Here is a 19,853-nt window from a genome sequence, read left to right as displayed (position 1 = left end):
TGCATGATGTTAAATGCAGACCTAAGCTTTCTATTACAAGGTCATGTGTTTGTGAAAGAGTTAACTAATGTATACCATCACTGGAATAATGCCCTTTGACACCAAAAGTTCCAACAGAGAAGAGCTGTGATGCTATGATAAAGCCAAACCTTAAATCAAATTAATTTTCAGGTGATTTACAGTATTTCCCACATCACCTTGAGTCAAACACTAAAATGCAACTTCTGCAACCACATAAATGGTGCTACAGCAGTCTAGGTCTCTCACACAGAGTGCTGGCACTTTCATCCACTGCAAATGATGGCATAATCATAATCGAATCTTGCTATCCAAATGAGCCCTTTGATATTTAACCATCTCGTCAGGAGACTGCATCATTGGTAAAAAATATTCTTCTGAACAACTAACAACTAAACAACTAAAATTCTGAAACACAATATCTCTGCAGTCTAATTACTGTAAAAATTATTCTGGTCCTCACCCTGCAGTCCGATACAGGAGCTGAAAGTACAGTAGGATGGGCTTTTATCCCCAGAATTAAAATAAATGCCCCCTGGCCTACAGCTTCTAAAGGGCTTTTCATTGCTCAAAAAATAAGTAAAGCCAGTCTTCAGTGTGCCCTTGTTCCAATGTGCACTCTAAATAAACCACCCAATGTTTCCTGAGGTGTTCGTCGGTATCCCTCCTACATCCTTTTGACCAAATAGATTCATCCATAGCTAGGCTGGATTAACAACTAAAAATTCTAAATAAAAACATAGAAGTACATGGTTACATTAATTAATATATATGTAGTGAGCTCCATAATGTTTGGCACAAAGATATGTTTTCTTGCGTTCCACAATTTTAGATTTGAAGAAAACCCCCAAACGCCTGTCTGACAAATTAGAACGCACTTCAGGAGGCAGGTGTGAATGTGTCAGTGAAAACTGCCCGCAGAAGACTTTACGAACAGAACTGCAGAGGCCACGCTGCAAGATGCAAACCACTAGTTAGCCGCAAAACAGGATGGCCAGGTTACAGTTTACTAAGAAGTACCTAATAGAGCCTGAGTTTTGTAAAAAAAAAAAAAAAAAAAAAGGTATTGTGGACAGATGAGACAAGGTTTACTTATCAGAGTGACGGCAAGAGCAAAGTGTGGAAGCTAGATGGAACTGCCCAAGGACAAAGCTCCCCCCTCATCTGTGAAACATAGTGGTGGGGGTTTGGTATGGCTCACTTGTCTTCACTGATGATGTGACTGCTGATAGCAGCAGCAGAATGAATTCTGAAGTGTACCAGAGCATCTTATCTGCTCAGTTTGAACAAATGCTTCTAAACTCATTAGACAGCATTTCATCCAACAACTAGACAATGATCCCAAACATACTGCTAAAGCAACAAAGGAGTTTTTCAAACTCAAAAACTGGAAAATGACTGGCCAAGTCATTCATCTGATCTGAATCCAATTGAACATGTGTTTCATATGCTGAAGAGAAAACTCAAGGCAACTATATATATGGTTTCAAATAGTCAGGTGAAAACATTGTCAAAGCAGGTTGAAATTACAGCAGAAAAATAAATAAAAAATCACAGCCTGTCAGAAGTTTGGTGCAGGCTTACAGTGTAAATTTTGTCTTAAGGGATATCGTCTGTCTCCTTTTTTTAGCATCAAACCATCATTTGTCACCAGCTAGACATTTTTTAAAAGGGTTTTCTTGGTAGAAATATAAATTGTTTCATGTCAATCAAAGCACATTCTCTTGTTTTTTTATTTATTTGGTCTTTTTTCTTTTACTTCTTTAGGGAAACATCAATAACCTTTCATGTCCCTGTCCCAAACCTGAGAAACTCTTCCAATGCCTAAAATATCCAGAAAAAGGGGTACTAACAACTATTAAGACACATTAAAAGATCACTGAATTCCCCAATAACAAAACATCTTTGAATCTACTCATCATGAAAAAACTTCAATAAAAGAAAGACTTCTAAATAAGTATCTCTAAGGCATAAAGAGAGAAGAGGAAGCAGTTCTGGCACAAATTTAGAGACCAAGCAATTAATTACTGGGTAGATCCGAGAACTCCCCGGCAAGCTGGAAATCTGTCAAATGTACCTGATGCGCATTTTAGTTTTACGTCTTCCAACGTTGTGTATCACATTGATGTATGTGAAAGCTGAGATCCAGAGGTCCCAACAGTGTGGGTGGCTCCTCCAATGTTATGGAGCATTACTCAGACGTGACCCTACACAATAGCCACTATTCATCTTGAGATGAGCCCCCCCCCCCCCGCCCCACACTCTTAGCCACTTCATTAAGACCCCACTGAAGCAATTTCACCAACAGAAACCTGCAAAATCACCCTGAACTTTTGACCAGCCTTAAGATATTTGCCCTTCACAAACAGCTGCAGAACTGAGCTAGGTGAAGTAAAGAGCACATAACCTTTCCTAGAAAATGCTTCCCAAAGAACACACCTTTCCAATGAGGGTAAGCAAAGAATAAATATCACTTTGTTCACAGGGTGAAAAAATTCACACTGTTCATAAAGCAAAATATAAACAGAAATATCTTACTGTATGTATAGAGTACTTATATAAAATAGTATTTCAATCAATGCAGCAATGTCATGCAATTCCATTAAATGCAGCCTTGTGATAGAGATGAAAAGTGGTTGTTATATACACAGGAACGAAAATCAAATACAAAACTGGACCAGACTGCACACTACGGTGTTTGAAATTGTTTTCCTCGGTTAGCAATTTTTGTGAATGTCGTCCACCTTCATACCCAAAATGGAGAGGGGGAGAGGGACTAATTTTCCAATGATTTTTCAGAATGATTGCAGTTTCTTGCTGGGTAAAAAGACAAACAAATGATGATACATGTTAGTTAATAAATTTCAGCAGTGCCATAAAGCGTATCCACGCATCATCCATCATAGCATTAGGACTCTGGCAGTCTTCAATTAATTTACACTCCTGCTGATAAATAGCCCAGCAAAGTGCATATAATCGGCCATCTGATTTTGCAGGAGACAAAGCGATGCCAACAGGAAATTGCACAGCCTTCTCCAGTATTCATCTCTATTTAATGGTGATTCTAGCCTTCAAAATGTGGTCGTATCTCCCCGAGTTCAACTGGGAGCTCTGTTTCCTTCAGGTCACACTCAATTTGATGCTGCTGTTGACAAAGAAGCTGTGGCGTCGGAGAACACTAATTCCAATCAGTGCAGTGACTTTGAGACAGCTGCTGTGAGCGCCATGGCATTCTCCACCAGTGACCTCATTACCGCTCTGAGGTGACCCGCAGATAACAGACCACGCAGGCACTCTCACACAAGCACGCTCATGCAGGCACGCTCACAGAGGCACTCAAACACAGGCACGCTCACACAGGCACTCTCACACAGGCACGCAAACACAGGCACTCTCACAGAAGCACGCTCACAGAGGCACTCAAACACAGGCACGCTCACACAGGCACTCTCACACAGGCACGCTCACACAGGCACTCTCAGGACAGGCACGCCCACGCAGGCACTCTCACACAGGTACTCTCACACATGCACGCCTACACAGGCACTCTCACACATGCACGCTCACACAGGCACTCTCACACAGGCACGCTCATGCAGGCACTCACACACAGGCACGCTCATGCAGGCACTCTCACACAGGCACGCTCACACACACACACACCTGCATGCTCACAAAATCATGCATGCAGCGATTTTCATAATGCGCACAGGTATTGGAAAGACAGGGCCATACAGTGAGCCGAGTGCCATATAGCCGCTGTAACTGCTTTGTCATGTCATTGCTGAATGTCCAGTTCCCCATTTGTGTATTTGTATTAGTTATAAAAAAAACTGTTGTGCTTCCTGGTGAACCAAAAAAAAAGTTGCTGCTTGTTTGCTTTGGCAAATTATGTCCTTTGTCTTGAAATTATTTGTGAGAACTGCTCAGCGAAGGAAGTGAGTGTTTTTGCAGAAAGTGAAATGGACCCCTGCGTTCCTGGAATGTACTCTTTGTATAGTTTTTACTGCCTAGTACTAAAACATACTGGTGCCACTGTGGGGGAAGTCATGTAGTCAGTCAGTCAGCCCGTCAATCAGTCAGTACACAGAGGGGCTGCTTGGTCAAAGGCAGAAATATTCTATTTATTTGTTTGATTAGCCTGCAGAGGGGCACTCAGTACATTAAAGGCCCCTCGACAGGACGCTTTGAAGAATAAGAGATCAGAGTAAAGACTTCCTCTTGTCAAGCCTCTGCTGCTCTCGTGAACACAAAACAAGCTTCTTGTCCCAGAGATCTTAGTGGAAATCTCACAGGCCTGAGTGCAACAGGCTGACATGGGTCTCTAGCAAGCCTGTGAAAATTTGGGCAACTATGCTTCTTCATTTCTTTCCCCCACACACTACTTACTGATTCTGGATCGCCCACTTCAGCTGAGTACACACTTTGCACTTCTCCTCAAAGGCTTCATCCGAGTGCACACTTTGCACTTCTCCTCAAAGGCTTCAGCCGAGTACACACTTTTCACTTCTCCTCAAAGGCTTCAGCCGTACAGGGAGATGCTTCCATTTCCCATCCTGTTCCAGCGCTGCTAAGTGCTTAAAAATGACAGCGCCTCATGTGTGCTGAAACCTCTGAGGTAAACAGGACACATTTTCCAGGGGTTTAGCCAGCTTAGGCGATGCTTTACACAGCTAAAACGGTTCCAAATTCCTGTTTCTGGAACTTTCTCATTACATTTCTTTAATAACATTTTAAAAAATTGAAAATAAATAGAACATACTTTGGCAGGAAGAAAAGACCAAAAAGCAGCCTCTCCTATGAGTATTACACAAGATCACATCACCTATACCTCCACCTACATTACTGTCAGTTCTGATTTATATCTGTAGTGTCATTGTATTCAATTACATCCAGCATGCACCATTCAGCTGATCTTACTTTCTTTTCATGTTTGAAAGTCCACCTCAGCTATTTAGAAATACGGACGTCTCTCTTGCGGTGGTTGTTAGCTTACTGACATGCCATCAAATAATCAGGGAAGTCACTTAACTGTAATATGACTGTACTCCATAAATGTTATGGTTAATGGCAGTTTCATCTGTTTGTATTCCAATACATAGACAGAAACACAGAACTGCTTTCTCACTTGGCCATGGCACTTAATGTCCTTTGTTTGTTTTGCATGACATATGAATGTGCATGCACGTGTGAGAGAGGGAGAGAAAAGATCTTTTTCCTCGACTAATGTTTGCCACCCATAACCAATCGTGTATGCACTGTGTTTCTCTAGTGAGGAGTAAAGAAGACAGCTGGCCCTTACACTAAAAGAGCAACATCAAAGCTTCATCTGTCCCTGTTTTATAAGGGGAGAGAACAAGCAATATATTTCACAAAGGATTCTAAAAGAATAAAGGAAGGGGGCTCAGTGCTTCTGGAGTTTAAACCTCAGTATCATCTGAACTGCCCCAACAGCTGTCGTCCCATCAAAGCTGGGACTTCTCTCTGTGTGGGTTACAAGCAGGCCCGCTCGGCAGCTGGGAGGTGGTGACGCAACACCATTTTGTCTGAGGAATCCAGAGAAAATGAGAGCCCTTGGGGACACCTGCTGTGGATATTCTCAGGCCCACAGGGTAAGGCATATCACTACATGTCCGCTAAGGACCTCTGCATTATGCCAGGAAATGCACTGTGGGATAGTAAGGCAAATTTAAAGGGCTCACTGTTTAAATGGGTAATGCATCTACAGATTTGGGACATATACAGTCTATACAAAACTGAAATAATTTAATTACCAAAATGTGCAGACACACAGAAACACAGACACACACTCACTTACACACACACACACGTGCACAATTATGCCAAAGAGCTTAGAGAACTGCATGGAGAAAACTGTAACACAATCACAAAACAGCAGCCTTATCATCACAATTATTCCATATCAAAGTCAGTGGAGTTTACAGACAACACGTCCTTTGTGATTATTGCACAGGTGAGATCAGGGAAGCAAAGCCGATTCTTCTCTTCTGTTTGCGAACATTCAAATCAACCCAATGCCTCTCATTGTTTGCTCTAACCTGATAACACAATCAGCTGAACAGGCTTTGCATAGCAACTGACAGAAGACATGGCAAAAACATGAGGTAATCCCAACCGTTGTAATGCGACTGCGGTGCACTGTGTGTCATGCAGGACTGCTACTTCCCTACGATAAGAGCCACAGGCGGAGATGAGCTCTTCTTCAACAACACATCCCTCAGTTTCTTTTTTTAAATTCCATTTGTTTTCATGTTTTAATTCAAGCATTCTATAAGGACTCCTTAGTGGAAAACACCTGTGATGTGGCAGCATAAGACATTTCACATTATTTGTGCCATTCAATTTCTAAAAGACCAAATTTAAAAGCAATTGCTTTAATGTCACTTTGAATAGATAATTATTTACCAAAGTTGTCTTCACTGAAAATCAGTCTCTGTTGCTGTCCTCTCTTGCATACACGCATACACATAGAAACATGCTTTATAAAACTGGTGGAATTTAACCTAGAGGCAACCAATGTGTGGAAAGATTGCACAAGGCTTCCACTCTTCAAACTGAGGACTCATGCTTTGCCACAATGGTGTTAATGTCAAGAAAGAATCTGTGAAATGAATCAGAATAAAAAGGAAGACTTAAAGGGCACCCAGGGGCGTTCCATGATGTAAATATCAGGGGTATTACAGAATCATCTTTTTAAATTCAAGTAATTTTCTGTTTTTTTTGTAGAAGAATCAATAAGTGTTTGAAAATGAACTTCTGGGAACATTATTATTTAAATAAACTGAGCATGCAGCAAATCAATGAATTTTACAAAGAAGATTCACCAATGCATTGTGATGTATATCCAAAAACAAGGTTTTCCTGGTATCCGCTCAATAAAAAAACCATAGGTGTCTTTTGATAGGAAAACAAAACAGGCACAGAACCTTGCATATTTTGGGTATACAAAATTACAGAAAGACTGGAAGAGACAACAACTTGGTCACATGTTTGCCATTATTAAACAACGTACAATAACTTCAGAGTACAGAGTTCAGTTCATACACTTTTGTGGCTGTTTGTTCCCCATTCTCATTGTGTATTGCAAAAGTAGAAAAAAATGATATCACAGGTTACAGGGCCACTGAACCAGACTTGCCCCAGTCAATGTAATCGTAGCAGTGATAAACATGATATCTGTACAGACAACAGCTATCACAAGAGGAAAGAAACGGTTGTTTCCTTGTATCTTTCAGTAAAAAAAAAAAACAAGACAACTTGCCACTAGCTATGTTCAGAGAAATAAGAGGTGCTGCTACCATTGTCTTTTTTTGGTGCTGTTCTATTATTTTGCAAGTGCATGGAAATCCACTTCAGCTACTTGTATTTATGAATAAGGCACGTTAAAAGTATTAGCTCAAACTGCTAGACCTTTCTGAAACCATCTAGACGAACATTTTTCCCTCAAAGAAAATCCAAATATAAGCCACACGAGCATCCACTGTGCTCTCTACATGCAAGTCCTCACTTGTAGAACCAGATGGGGCAGCCATGCCCACTACATTCAAGAGCTTCCAAAACGTACATGTTTAAATTCCTCATATAACAGGGCAGAAAGTAACAGAAATAGTTTGTGTAAGAACTTGCCAGGCGAAACACTGAATGTTTGGAAGAGAACTTGGACAGAGGCAGAGAGGACAGCAAGGCGAGAGTGACAGTTACCCCTATTGGTGGGTCGGGTTCTGCTGCGGGATCTGCTGCGCTGTCTCTGCAGCCTTGTCCTGCCCAGCAGCCTGTAGTAATAGGACGGTCTCCCCGTGCTCTTTCTCGCTGTTCCCGACATAGTCTGCCCTAAGAAAGAGCCTCTCTGGCAGTGCGCTCTGTCCCGTCTTGTTTCAGAAGCTCCAGAGGTGGAAAACTCCCAGAGACAGAAAGAAGCGGTGGATCCTCTGCCTCCTGTTGCTCTGGCCTCTCAGAGGGAAGCTGCTCCCTGTTCCATGTCCGGGAGGGCACGACAGCAGCTCCTACGAGTCAGGGTGGCTTGGGAATGCTGGGAAAATAGCACTCTTGTTTCGCACACAGAGGAAGCAAACACTGCGGTCTCCTTCCCAGCCGATAAGTTTGCTGTACATGCAGTGGAACAGGAGCAGTTGGTATGCCATTGAGGAGAGAGAACAAAAGTTGTGCTCAAGGCAAAACCTGGCATGGACCTCTCTGGTGGAGGGGAGGGGATTAGGAATGAAAGAGTTGGAACTTGTTCAGCATTTCCTTTAGACATGTGCAAGCCATTTTCTGCATTCTTGCTACAGTGTATGAAGAAAGGGCTGAGGGAAGAGATGAATGACCTGACATCGCACAGAAAAAACAAGCCAAGGTTTATTCGCCCAAAAGGAGTCACCAGGTCTGTATCGTACAACTGAAAAGCCATCTTCTTCATATTAAAATAAACTGATGAAGATTATTCAATGCAGAACATATTGCTCATGTCCTTGATAAATTATGGCCATGTTTTATGAAATGGATCGGCTCGGCCCAGGAGCATGGAGTGACTCAAATGACCTCAGTGGGGTACAGTGAAAATGAAATTTGTCATCGGCCGGCTTCTGCTGATGTGCTCTGTATATGATTCTCTATGAATTCCTTGGACCTTCAATAGGCTTTGCTGCAGAGCAGTGCTTTTACCTATGATATGAAACCAATACACGTATGATGATTCTAACTATACTGTCCCGGTAGAAGAAAGTTTAATGCTTACGAGCAGCAGAGATCACTGTGACAGTTATGGAGGTGAATGCAGAGCCCCACGTCAGCGCGGTTCACTGTTCCCCAAAAACCCTCCATTCCAGCACCTTAATGGATGGTGAACTCGTGAACCCAGTGAGATCCAGGTTTTTGGGGGTGCTCCCTCAGGGGAACCCATGCTTGTTTGCAGGCAGGGCAAACTGCAGCCAATGAGGGAGTGCCCCTGATGCACGGGTCAAGCAGCTGGGAGGCAGACGGGTCGTAACTCGCAACTGGATGAAAACAAAGAGGGAGGCAGCTTTCGCAGAGAGCACAACAAAGCCGCCCCAGCCCCCCCCCCCCCCCCCCCCCCCCCCCCAAGATCACAGGGTCTCAGTCATTTTGATCCACAAACTCAACATGTCAGGCCACTTGTACATGTGCTGGAGAGTATTAAGGATATTCTGCACTGGATAAAGTTAGAAAAAGCACTGGTGTCAGCACCCATTTGGCAAAATGAACCTGAATTCAGCTTTTCAACCATATTTAAAAAGAGGCAGGGAGCCAATGTATCAGCCCCTTCCCAGAATATCCAGTAGCATTCCATGTTATTTCAGTGTTTGATCGTTCTGGGCAATGAAAGATTTAATATAATCTATGAAATGGTGCATTCATAGTCCAAGGGATTTTTGGATTAGAAAAACACTGGAAATATACCACCCTAGGGAGCCCTGCTACTTATATGATACTTTTCACATACCTTCACTTCTCCCCAATTTTGGCTCTACTCCAAATCGTAATAGTACACCCAGGCCATTACCACTGCAGATCCAGTGGCTTCTGAACAAGGCCTGACAATTCAGCTTAACAACCACTTTATGCGTGCTATTAACACAGCCAAAACATATCATTAGGAGACAGTTGGCTAGCATACACCATTGTGACCTATATAGATAAACAAGCCAGCAGCAGTAAGTAGTTGTCCAGTGAACATGTTATTCAGAGCAGGCCGTTTTTAATCACAGCCTTGGACCAACCTTCAAATTTAGAGTCCCAATCTGAAGGAGTCTTTCTTGTGTCCTAGACCCAAAGATGTATGTTTGCACAGCCATAAAGCCTTGAGGACTTAAGGACAGCATTAAGATCTAAACTCTGAAGCATCAAGCTTGACGGTATAAAGAGAAGTACAAGTTAAGCTGAAACTCTGCTTGGTTCATAATTAATTAATTAAAAGGTAAAACATGTTTGCGGTTCTTGAAATGGCATAGATGTAAGCACAACACAAATTCAGGCTCTGATTTCAAAATATTTGTCCTAAATACCCATCCAAAACAGAAATTACTAAAAATGACGTGGGTGGAAATGTGGCATCGTGGTTAGGAAACTTATCTTGTAAACAGAGGCTTTTTGGGTTTGTATCCAAAGGAGGTACACCTATTGTTCCATTGTGTTTGTTCCAGCAATACTTAAAGTGTTCCAGCTAATGTGCTGCTGTATAAAAGGATTAAATATTCACCAAGCCATTAATGCATCCTGGGATTCTATGTGTTTCACAAGTAATAACAACAAATATGTACAGAGAAAGATTTTGGAGGAAAATATTAATTTAAACCAATTGGGACCTTTCAGCAGCAAATGTCAGAGAGAATATGAAAGGATGGATGAATGAGTCACAGAAAACTGATAATATCACTGACAAGACACAGAAACCGACGAGGATATATTTCAGAACAAAGTACCTGAAAAAAACAAGGTTCATTTAAAAATTAATTTCAAACACAGCTTGTAGTCTTTTTGAACTTCAAGCGAATAAAGAACCAAACCCAAGTGCCCAGCTTGAACATCTGATTAATTAAGTAAAATAAGATGTTGAAATGTCATTGTATAGACAACAAAAGCTGGATTTGTTCTCTGAGCAGAGTCCATGAATCATTCCCCATGGATCAATAAAAACATGGATTTCTTTCACACTTTTCCCACTAGAATAAGTTAGCGTGGCCCCCCTATCAATCTTGCTCTGGAAGGTTTCCAGAGATTGTTCTCAATTTTGTGTCTGTTTTTCCATTTGAATAAAAGGCTTCAGCGTTTTTTATATTCCTGTGGGCTCAGCGTGAGTAATCCAGTGGTAAAAGGCTTATTGCTTGTCAGTTTTTTTTTTCACCAGTCCAGATCCACAGTGCTTATTCATCACCATAGCGACCACATAACTATTGCCATGGATGGCCTCTATGTTTCTGGATATATATTTATATTCGCATGTTCAGCCATTATCCAGATTGATTTAATATATACGTTTCTCTATTGTAAAATAATTACAACTGCTGCCCGAGAGACAGATTCAAAATCATATAATCCAAAAGTCAATGCAATATCATAACTGTGACTGAATGCATACCAAATTCCCCCGCATTTTTCTCACTGAAGGGCTGGTGTGGGCCTCTCTCACACGGAGAGGCAACATTACACAACTGCAAAACAACAGCCCAAGCCATCAAAGTAATGTTCAATGCATATTCCCCCTGTCAGATATCATCAAGAGTTCATTTGACTGCAATGCGTTTAATGTGAAACAACTCCATAAGGCCTGGTGACAGCCAGCCCAGCCACAAGGACATTCAATCTGCACACATCCCCCATCCTTTCTGTCGCTTGTAACTGTATGAATGACGTTGAAGCACTAGATATGGGATTGGCAGAATGTGGACAAAAGGAAACAGTGGTCACGTGAAAGTGTTTTCTGGGTCAAAGTGAGACAGAGCAGGTCAATTCTTCAGACGAGGTCACTTCCTGTTCTCATGCCTCCACTGGGAAACATGAAAACACTCTAGGGAGAGAAAGAGACCAGCCTCTATGTGGATAATGGCACCACAGTGTTTAAGTACATGTGAATGAACGAGAGTGTGAATGTGTACATGAGCACACGCATGTGTGTGTGTGAGCACATTCGTAAGGGCAAGTGTATAATACAGTGTGTTGATGGTGCAGCTAAAATGTTGTATGTGTGTGGAAAGGCATATCTTCAGGTTAACCAGGATTAAAATGGAATTTTACAGTTCGTTTCAGTTTTTAAAAGTTATTACCAAAGTTCATGATGTCCAAGGGATGAGCAAGTCCAGAACAATTGCACGGAAATAGATAAAATTAGTTTGTATAACAATGCTTGTCCTTCATTATTCTTAGAATTTCAGATGGTAACATTTAAGATGAACATAGTGTATGTACCTTGGAGTTCAGTTGAGTTTTTCTTTCTCCCATTGTAATTACACTTTCGGCTAAACTTTTCTTTGATTGTATTCTCTGCCAGGTTTCTCTTGGTTACCATTGCTTGGCGGTAATTGGCGCCTTATTATGATGATTGACAGTGAATAAGGTTCCATGTAGGCCCTAGATTTTGAAGTGCTCTCCGTGTGTGGGTTACTGTCCTCAGAGTAGCCATTTGTGCTTTGTTTGTAAACAGTAATTGTTCAGTTGTTTCATTGTACTGTAGCCCTCTCAACACCACAGGTTTCTGCCACACAGCCTTCATCTTTGACCCCCCCCCCCCCGAAAAAAAAGAACTTAACAGCTTCCTAGGTGGCACTAAAGATGCCGTGGTGCTTAATTGAGTGTGAGGACAGTCGTGTGGATCAGCTACTCCTACACAACGTTCTCATCTGTTTATGGCACCCAAATGCTAAACGTGAAAAATAGGTGCTCTTACGAGAGGACGAAACCTACATTTGGGTAGGAAGGAAAAAATAACAAAATCCTGGCTTATATTAATAATATATTCATTTTATATAATATGTAAGTGGAGCTATTCCATACAGACAAAGAAAACCTCTATGTGCAACATATCTCTGTGTAGGAGTGCCCACAGTATACTATCTCCTTTGCTGTTGTGTCCACTTTCATTGTGCATGGAGTCTGTTGTTGCGCCACTGTATGGCATGTGACCCTTGAGCTTATTTGTTTGGGCATACCTAAGAACAGGATGCTCTCATATATATATGCCCCGCTCTCAGTTTCACGCCACCAGAGATTGCCTTCACGTCCCCATTAGCCTTTGCCAAGGGATTATTGCTGATTATAATCATTTATTCATACCGCCACAACCTACAAAGCCAGAGTGATAAGAGAGCAGAGCACTGCTCACGGGACAGGACACAGAGCAAAATGCCGCTGGAGGACGCCAAGCACAAGCACAGACCCAGCAAACAGCAAGAGAAAGCGTGAAGGTTAACAGTTCGACAGCGAATGTGAGCAGGCAGGGAAAGGAACCCACCTTCAGTCTGAGGATGGGAAACCTCACTGTGGGATGAGGAGAGAGATCCAGGTTCTGACCAGCTGGTTCTCTGTTGTAGAGAAGGCTCTAGACTTTAAAGTAGCAGCTTGTTTTCGCAGATGTGGGGTGGAGGCAGAGGAGATATGTGTGGGCGAGGGGAGGAGTGAGTTCTAAGGCAGAATAGGTAGCAGGGGCAGAGCTCTGTCTCTCCCAATTTAAGAAGCGCTGCATTCATTCTACCCAGCCCTGGAACACACTATATCCCCCTATTACTGCCATTCTCCATAATGGTGTCCAGTTCTTTTACTTACATACACAACATTCATCTAACAAAGTGTTGCAGTATGATCAATCATAGTGGTTGATCAATATTGTGGCTCATGATGGGATGAGTGAATGCTCTGAATATTGAGGCTGATTACATTTCTTCTGAATGAGAACAAGATGAAACCAATATATTTTCAACAGAGATGTATAACCCTTCTCCCACTGTTCGATTAGGACTGGAGGGGATTTCAGGGAACACGTAAACAAGATCTTCTTACTGGTTCAAAGGGAAAGGGAAGGGAATCAGATTCTCTTGGTACATCATCCTCTCAGAATCTAAGGCAGGCTGGTTCTTGCCTCATTGTGGACATTGCAACACGACTGAGAGATTTAGCCGCATACCTCTGAAATCTTGAGACTTCACCGCTCAACTGCTCATGCTCGGAAACTTCAAAACAAATCCAGGTTTGAGAATAGGGGAGGGGTAAAAAAAAAAAAAAAAAACAACAACAGTAAGGCTTCTCCACCGAGCATCCATTAACATGCTTGAGTGGTTTAACATACTGCACTGATTCCATTAAAACAAGCAAACACAAAGTCGATGAGTCCAATAGGTTTTGTATTGCTTTTCCCTGAGACTCACGCTCCTTATAAAGCTATCTCTGGTGCCTCCTAAACTAACTGAATTAAAATGTTTTCATTCTTACAAAAGCAAGCAGATTGGAGGGCAACTGAAAAATCAATTTGCAGCCCAGTAATTTACCATTGGATTGATTATATAACGTTCCAATGCCCGTCACACACGCTTCAGAGTCCGTCTTACATTAACTACAGAATTAAATCAAAGGAATGGTCAACAATAAGGTGTGGTGACAGGGGTGGCATGACCCTGGCTAGAACTTGCTATTCTTGATAATGAAAGAAAAACAGTTGCCATCAATACTGGTGCTGGATGAAAATCCCTTGCCACGCAAATGCATGACTTGTGAGTGGAAGCATCAATCAGTTCTAACAAAGAAACACTGTGTCTGCTTTTTCTTTCCATCTCTTTTAAAGAAGTATAGCATTAACAAGGTACCCAAATATCATAATGGATATTGGAAGTGATTGGTCACCCAGGCCTTTTGAAAAAAGGTTTTATTCTATGTTTTCCCAATTGCTCTGGTTACTACTGTATACTCATGGACACCTTGATTTGCATAAAACTACTGTATCTAAACCAATAAGACTACATGCATTTATGCACACAGGCAATAGCAACATCATATTCTAAAACTGCATTCACTTCTAGTGTATATGAACTGCAGTAAAACATGTAGTATTTCATAGTCGTGCATCTTATAAATCCATATGAATTGGACTGGGTGATTATTCATGTATGAATGAGAACAATGATTTTGGTCTGATCCTCTGATCTTCACTTGTTGCTCTAAGGAGCCAGTCTAGTTACTCTATTTCCACAGTGGTGTTATCTTTGGGAAGAAGACGCTACGGTGTGATGTCATGACTGGAGGCCACAGTTAATGAAGGGCAAGGCATAGTGCTACTCCTTCACTTGCTTGATGACATGCAGGCACTGACCTCAGCATGAACTCTCATCTCAGTGCTGAGAGAGAGGCAGGGAAGTGGCAGCTGGTACTGTTTGTTTTCAGATACTTCACCAACAGAGCTGGCATCTGAGATGCTAAAAAGACCTTGGATTGCTCAATCCATGGCTCTCAGCCTCAAAGCTCTCATCCAAAGCCTGTTCCGTTAGCTGCAGCAGCATGCATGTCCTCTCTGACCCATTTTACACACTCAATCACAAACTCAGGCCAAAGAACTCACTCCTCATTTATATTATATACTTCATCTATTTAGTGACCCATGCTCAAAATAATTATAGCGCATCATGTATAAGTGACTTCATCTGCATGAAAACATAATTCCAAAACTCGAAGAGGAAAACTGTAAACACTAGATACTCTGTAGTCCAAATTCTGGTGATGCTCCACTTGAGGTTGTTTTCAGGGTAAAATATATGAACGTAGGCTAAGGCACAGTCCTGGTGCATGGATAGGCCTGATCATGCCTGTGCCAGGCTCCTCCCAATTACCCAATTAGCTCTAGCACAACCCAGGGATGGGATAGTTTCTATCAGCTAGGATGAGAGAGAGAGAGAGAGAGAGAGAGAGAGAGAGAGAGAGAGAGAGAGAGAGAGAGAGAACCCACTTCCTCTGGATAAAGGCAATCCTTATTTCACAGCAGACTAACTAAGATTAACCATGAGCTTCCATAATGAGAAGCAGCCCCATTCCTATGAGAATCCAGTCCAGATCCCTATTTCAGAGCTCCAGCCTGCTCCTCACTGACACTATGGGCACATAAAATCAAGGACACCAACATATGGAGATGCCATTGCCTGGTGCGGAAGTGCAATTGGTCTGTCTTCAAAGCGAGAGGGTGGGCAGGCAGTCCTTTTTTCCTGGTTTCATGTGCAGGGCCCTGAACACATGCAAACAGTTACCATGCCCAGGCAAGTCTATAGCCGGGCTCATTGCAATAAGAAACTTGGAGCCATTAAACTCAAATCACTCAAAAACAAGAGGAATGGCAGTATACTTCAAAGCAATAAACAAAGCCATATGGTAATCAGCAGCATTTGCATTCAGGCCCCCTGTACTAATTCTTCAAATACCTGCTTTTTTCAGCTCTTTCCTTTTCCAGACTGTTCAGTATGTGAAAGACCATCATACACATGTGACCTTTAATATGGCAGAACAGCCAACTGCTGAAGGTCTCCATCTGGCTTCTCTGCTCCTTCCATACAGATATGAGAGGTTTAACCACTTACGGGTTTCTTTCCGTTTTTATCCTCTGTTCAGAAGGACGGGTGAGCAAGAGGTGTAGGAATCCACTGGCGTCACATCACACATCAAAGCATTTTTGTTTTTCCAGCCGTCAACCAAAGCTCCACAAGAACCTCCAGGGCACAAAAGAACAGTCAGAATAATATCCACATAAGTGCACAGACCAAAGAGCGCACACTACATAGATATCAGGCTCTTTTCTAAAACAAATTATTATTACATGGTTTGGGGTGTAAGTGAGGGGATATTAACATGGTTCACCTGTAATTGTGCAATTTAAGCTTAAAAATTAGGCTGGATGTTGAGTAACTGGAGCCATGGGGGTGACATTGGTTACTCACAAAATCATTTTTCTTTTCTTGTACCCCACGATCCTTGGATGAAGCACCCTTCACTTTAAACTCAAATATATTACTTCCCACAGATACAGCACCAACTGTGCTGTAGCAAACTGATCAGGTTAGCCATTGAACAAGCCTTCAGTTAAACAAATAGGAAATCAATTGTAATAATGATAAAGTCAGTTCCACAAACATCCAGTAGGAATCCAGTGTAAGGAGGAGGAACAGGGACGTCAAACACCATGTGTTACCAAGTTTGTGATGGATGAATATGGTGCTACCAGTTCTAACTGCAGAGAGATCTGGCATACACTATGCAGACCCTTTAATGCACAAGATCCACGGTTCTATCTGTAATCTGATTCAAGGACAGCACATGTATTGCCCAAAAATATGAAGTGTTTCCGTCTTTAAGAATAGAGCAACAAGGCTTATGGGAAACATCAAAATGGGGAACATTCAACTTGATCAGAGCAGTGTGGTGCTCCACAGTAACAGAAAGTGTACATGCCCTGCCCTCATCTGGGTAACAGAGGAACTGCGGCACGTTGTAGCGCAGACACTAGGAAAAACAGGAATATGATTTATTGCACGTTCACTGAGCCCAACCAAGACCAAGCATACCCCTGCACATATTGAGGAGGATATAGAATTAAAATTCACCTGACCCCATCCATGCAGCCAGAACACATCTGTCCTAATAAACTCACAATGTGTTTAAAGTTTGAACCAATCCTAATACACACACAACCCCAAATGCCTTTAGAGGAAAGACAGACGTAATGAAACCAATGAGAATTTCTAGGGGGTTCACTCCTGAAGGCAGTGAGTTGTGTCATTCCATTAGAAAGAAATTTGTGTTGGGAATAAACCCACTGATCACATTAACAGAGTTTGGACATGCACTTCTGGGCAGTTCTTTTGCTCTGATTGGATCAGGGGACCACAGCCTGCTCCTGCTGACAAGAAGCGCAGTTGTCTCCTTCATGACATAGAGGACACACATTCTCTACCTGATCATCCCTCCCCTCCAATGTAATCTCTCTCAAAAAACACATTATCATCGCGAAGACAAAAGACATTTCTGGGATAGATATTTTTTAGCAGATTGTCCGTGTAGGAAGCCAGAGGCTTAAAATGGATAGAATGGGTGGGTGGCTAAAATGTTAATTTCTTTTAGCTCTCGAACAAATATTGTCATTAAAAAGAGAGCAGTTTTTCTGTGGATTAGAGAGATGAATCTGAGCAGATCAGAGAGGAAGTGAAAACACACAGATTAGAACATCAGATATACTAGAGAACACCTTCAAAAAAACAGGAAAAACTGGTCCATTGCCCCTTAAAGAAATGTCACAGTTCCCGTTTTTTATGCATTTCATTATCCTGTTCACGATTAGTAGTCCCCAAATCAAAACCCAAATAACAATTTCAAAACAAATAGCAATTAACAAAGCAGAAGTAAAGCCAATAGTATTGTATTTGCAAATAGCCTAAAAACCATGGTCTGTAATACCCTCAATCCACAAAGCATTAGTTGGTTTAGCAGAGCAAAAAATATATAAATGTAAACACACCTTACGAGCTACCAAAACAGAGCAAATCCAATTGTAATTCACAGCTTAAACAGACTGCTACCTCTCATACACTGAAGCCAAGTTATATATCTAAAGCAACCTCTTATCAATTCACTCTTGAATAACCAAAGAAAAAAAAACTGTACACCTCTACAACCCATTTTTCCCAGTCCAGTCCACTTCCACTACAGTACATACCACTGACCCAGACAGATTCTATTTTCATTCCAGAGCCTATGTGGACTTCAACACATTCTCTTCTCGTCCCTTACATGTAGTAAATGACATCATTAATCTGCTACATTCCACATTCAGAGACCATGAGTAAGACTGAAAACACAGTATGTTACAGTTCTTCCCATTTTGATCGCACCTCTCACAAATCAGTCAGCACCACCTCTTACCTCAGGGATGAACTTATGCATCTTAGTGTTAACAAGCACGGGGTCAACACGGGCATTTCACTAAGGCTTTCTATTGTATGCAACATCTTTAGCAACATAACTACATATTACCAGCTTTACTTCAAATCTACACAGGAACAAATTTAGTTTCTGCTGAATAGATTACAAACTATTGATAATATTCTAAGATTGCGCTGTACGCTGATTTACACGAGTCCTCTTGTTTGAGAAAAAGGCATCGCATTCAGGGACGCACTTCCACGTGTCCACCAGCAGAGGGATTATGCCAGCTAGTATTGGTTCAGTGCTATCTCACGTGAACTGCTGCAAAGAGGGAGAGAGTTACGGCACAGGCCTCTTCATCTATATCATAACTGCATTAGGGATCCGAGGTGGAAAATTGAGTTGTCCTATTACATGCTTGGAATGCAATCAGCAGGAAGCCTGTGGCTGTCCGTTTACAACAGAAGACATTGTGCACGTCACAGAGGTCAAGCCTTGATGGGTGTTTTACCTCAGAAACACTGTGTTCTCCAAGCAAATGAATTAAGGCACAACAACAAGAGTTCAGACACTAAAATTAGAGCTGGGACCTTCATAAAACAGAGTTGCAAGCAGAGCAGAGGGGGGAACAAAGGCAGGCATGACTGTGCGTGTCACGTGGACATGCAAATGCAGAAAACGTGGTTGCACAGAGCCACGTTACCACCTTCAAATGCTCATTACTTCTCCTGTCTGTCCCTTTTTAGAAAAGATTTTCCAGTGTGGATTCTTGTGAAAGACCAAGAGAGAGAGATGATGGGCTGTGTGACAGCTGCAGACCTTTGAGGCAGGGCTAGCAGGTCTCTCTCTCTCTCTCTCCCTCTCTCATTGTGTTTCACCTAGCTGTACTATACATTCATATAGTGCAGCTGGCTAGTACTACTTTATAAAGGGAGAAATGAGTTCACTCTATCATAAGCACTTGCTGATCAGGTTATATAGCAATCGGTGTTGTAGGCATTCACATGTACAAAGAAGTTTTACATATCCCAGAGCTTGGAACTTCTGACAGATAATGGGGTGAACTATTATATTGAGTTTTATTGTCTTTAATCCTAACTACTGCATAAGACATTGGAGAGGCAGAATAAGATAAGTTCCATAACACAGGTTTCACAGCAAAAAACAAGCAGCTGGGAGTAACTGGCACTTTCCAAATGATTAAACACCGTAGTCCTAACTTCTTCACAGATTCGGCTAAGGCGTAAAAGCCTCAAAGTTGTCTGTAAATCTGCCTAAATAGAGGCATTGCTTTAACAAGACAAGACATTCTCATTATTTGGAACAGTGAATCAGATCAGTGATATTAGGGTGATTATTTAAGCAGACTGGCTTCTTCGAGTACACAGACTGATTTCAGTTTCTTTATTTTA

At 41.8% G+C, this 19,853-nt stretch overlaps 1 protein-coding gene across 6 annotated transcripts in view; it reads right to left on the bottom strand.

Annotated features, from left to right (window-relative positions):
* The window catches only part of dab2ipb (DAB2 interacting protein b), a 191,504-nt gene that overhangs the window by 124,006 nt on the left and 47,645 nt on the right, over window positions 1-19,853 (bottom strand). For 2 of the 6 annotated variants that reach the window (XM_035390342.1, XM_035390343.1), the window contains exon 1: window positions 7,741-8,198. The exons of the other annotated variants lie outside the window; for them this stretch is intronic. In XM_035390342.1, coding sequence (XP_035246233.1) covers window positions 7,741-7,861 — 121 coding nt within the window. In that variant the 5' untranslated portion in view covers window positions 7,862-8,198. Of the gene's footprint in view, window positions 1-7,740; window positions 8,199-19,853 lie in introns of those variants that run through there. 6 annotated transcript variants of the gene reach the window in all.

Source organism: Anguilla anguilla, chromosome 14 (genome assembly GCF_013347855.1).
Source record: "Anguilla anguilla isolate fAngAng1 chromosome 14, fAngAng1.pri, whole genome shotgun sequence".
Lineage (NCBI taxonomy): Eukaryota > Metazoa > Chordata > Actinopteri > Anguilliformes > Anguillidae > Anguilla > Anguilla anguilla.
This window is presented reverse-complemented; position numbering and strand designations above follow the sequence as displayed.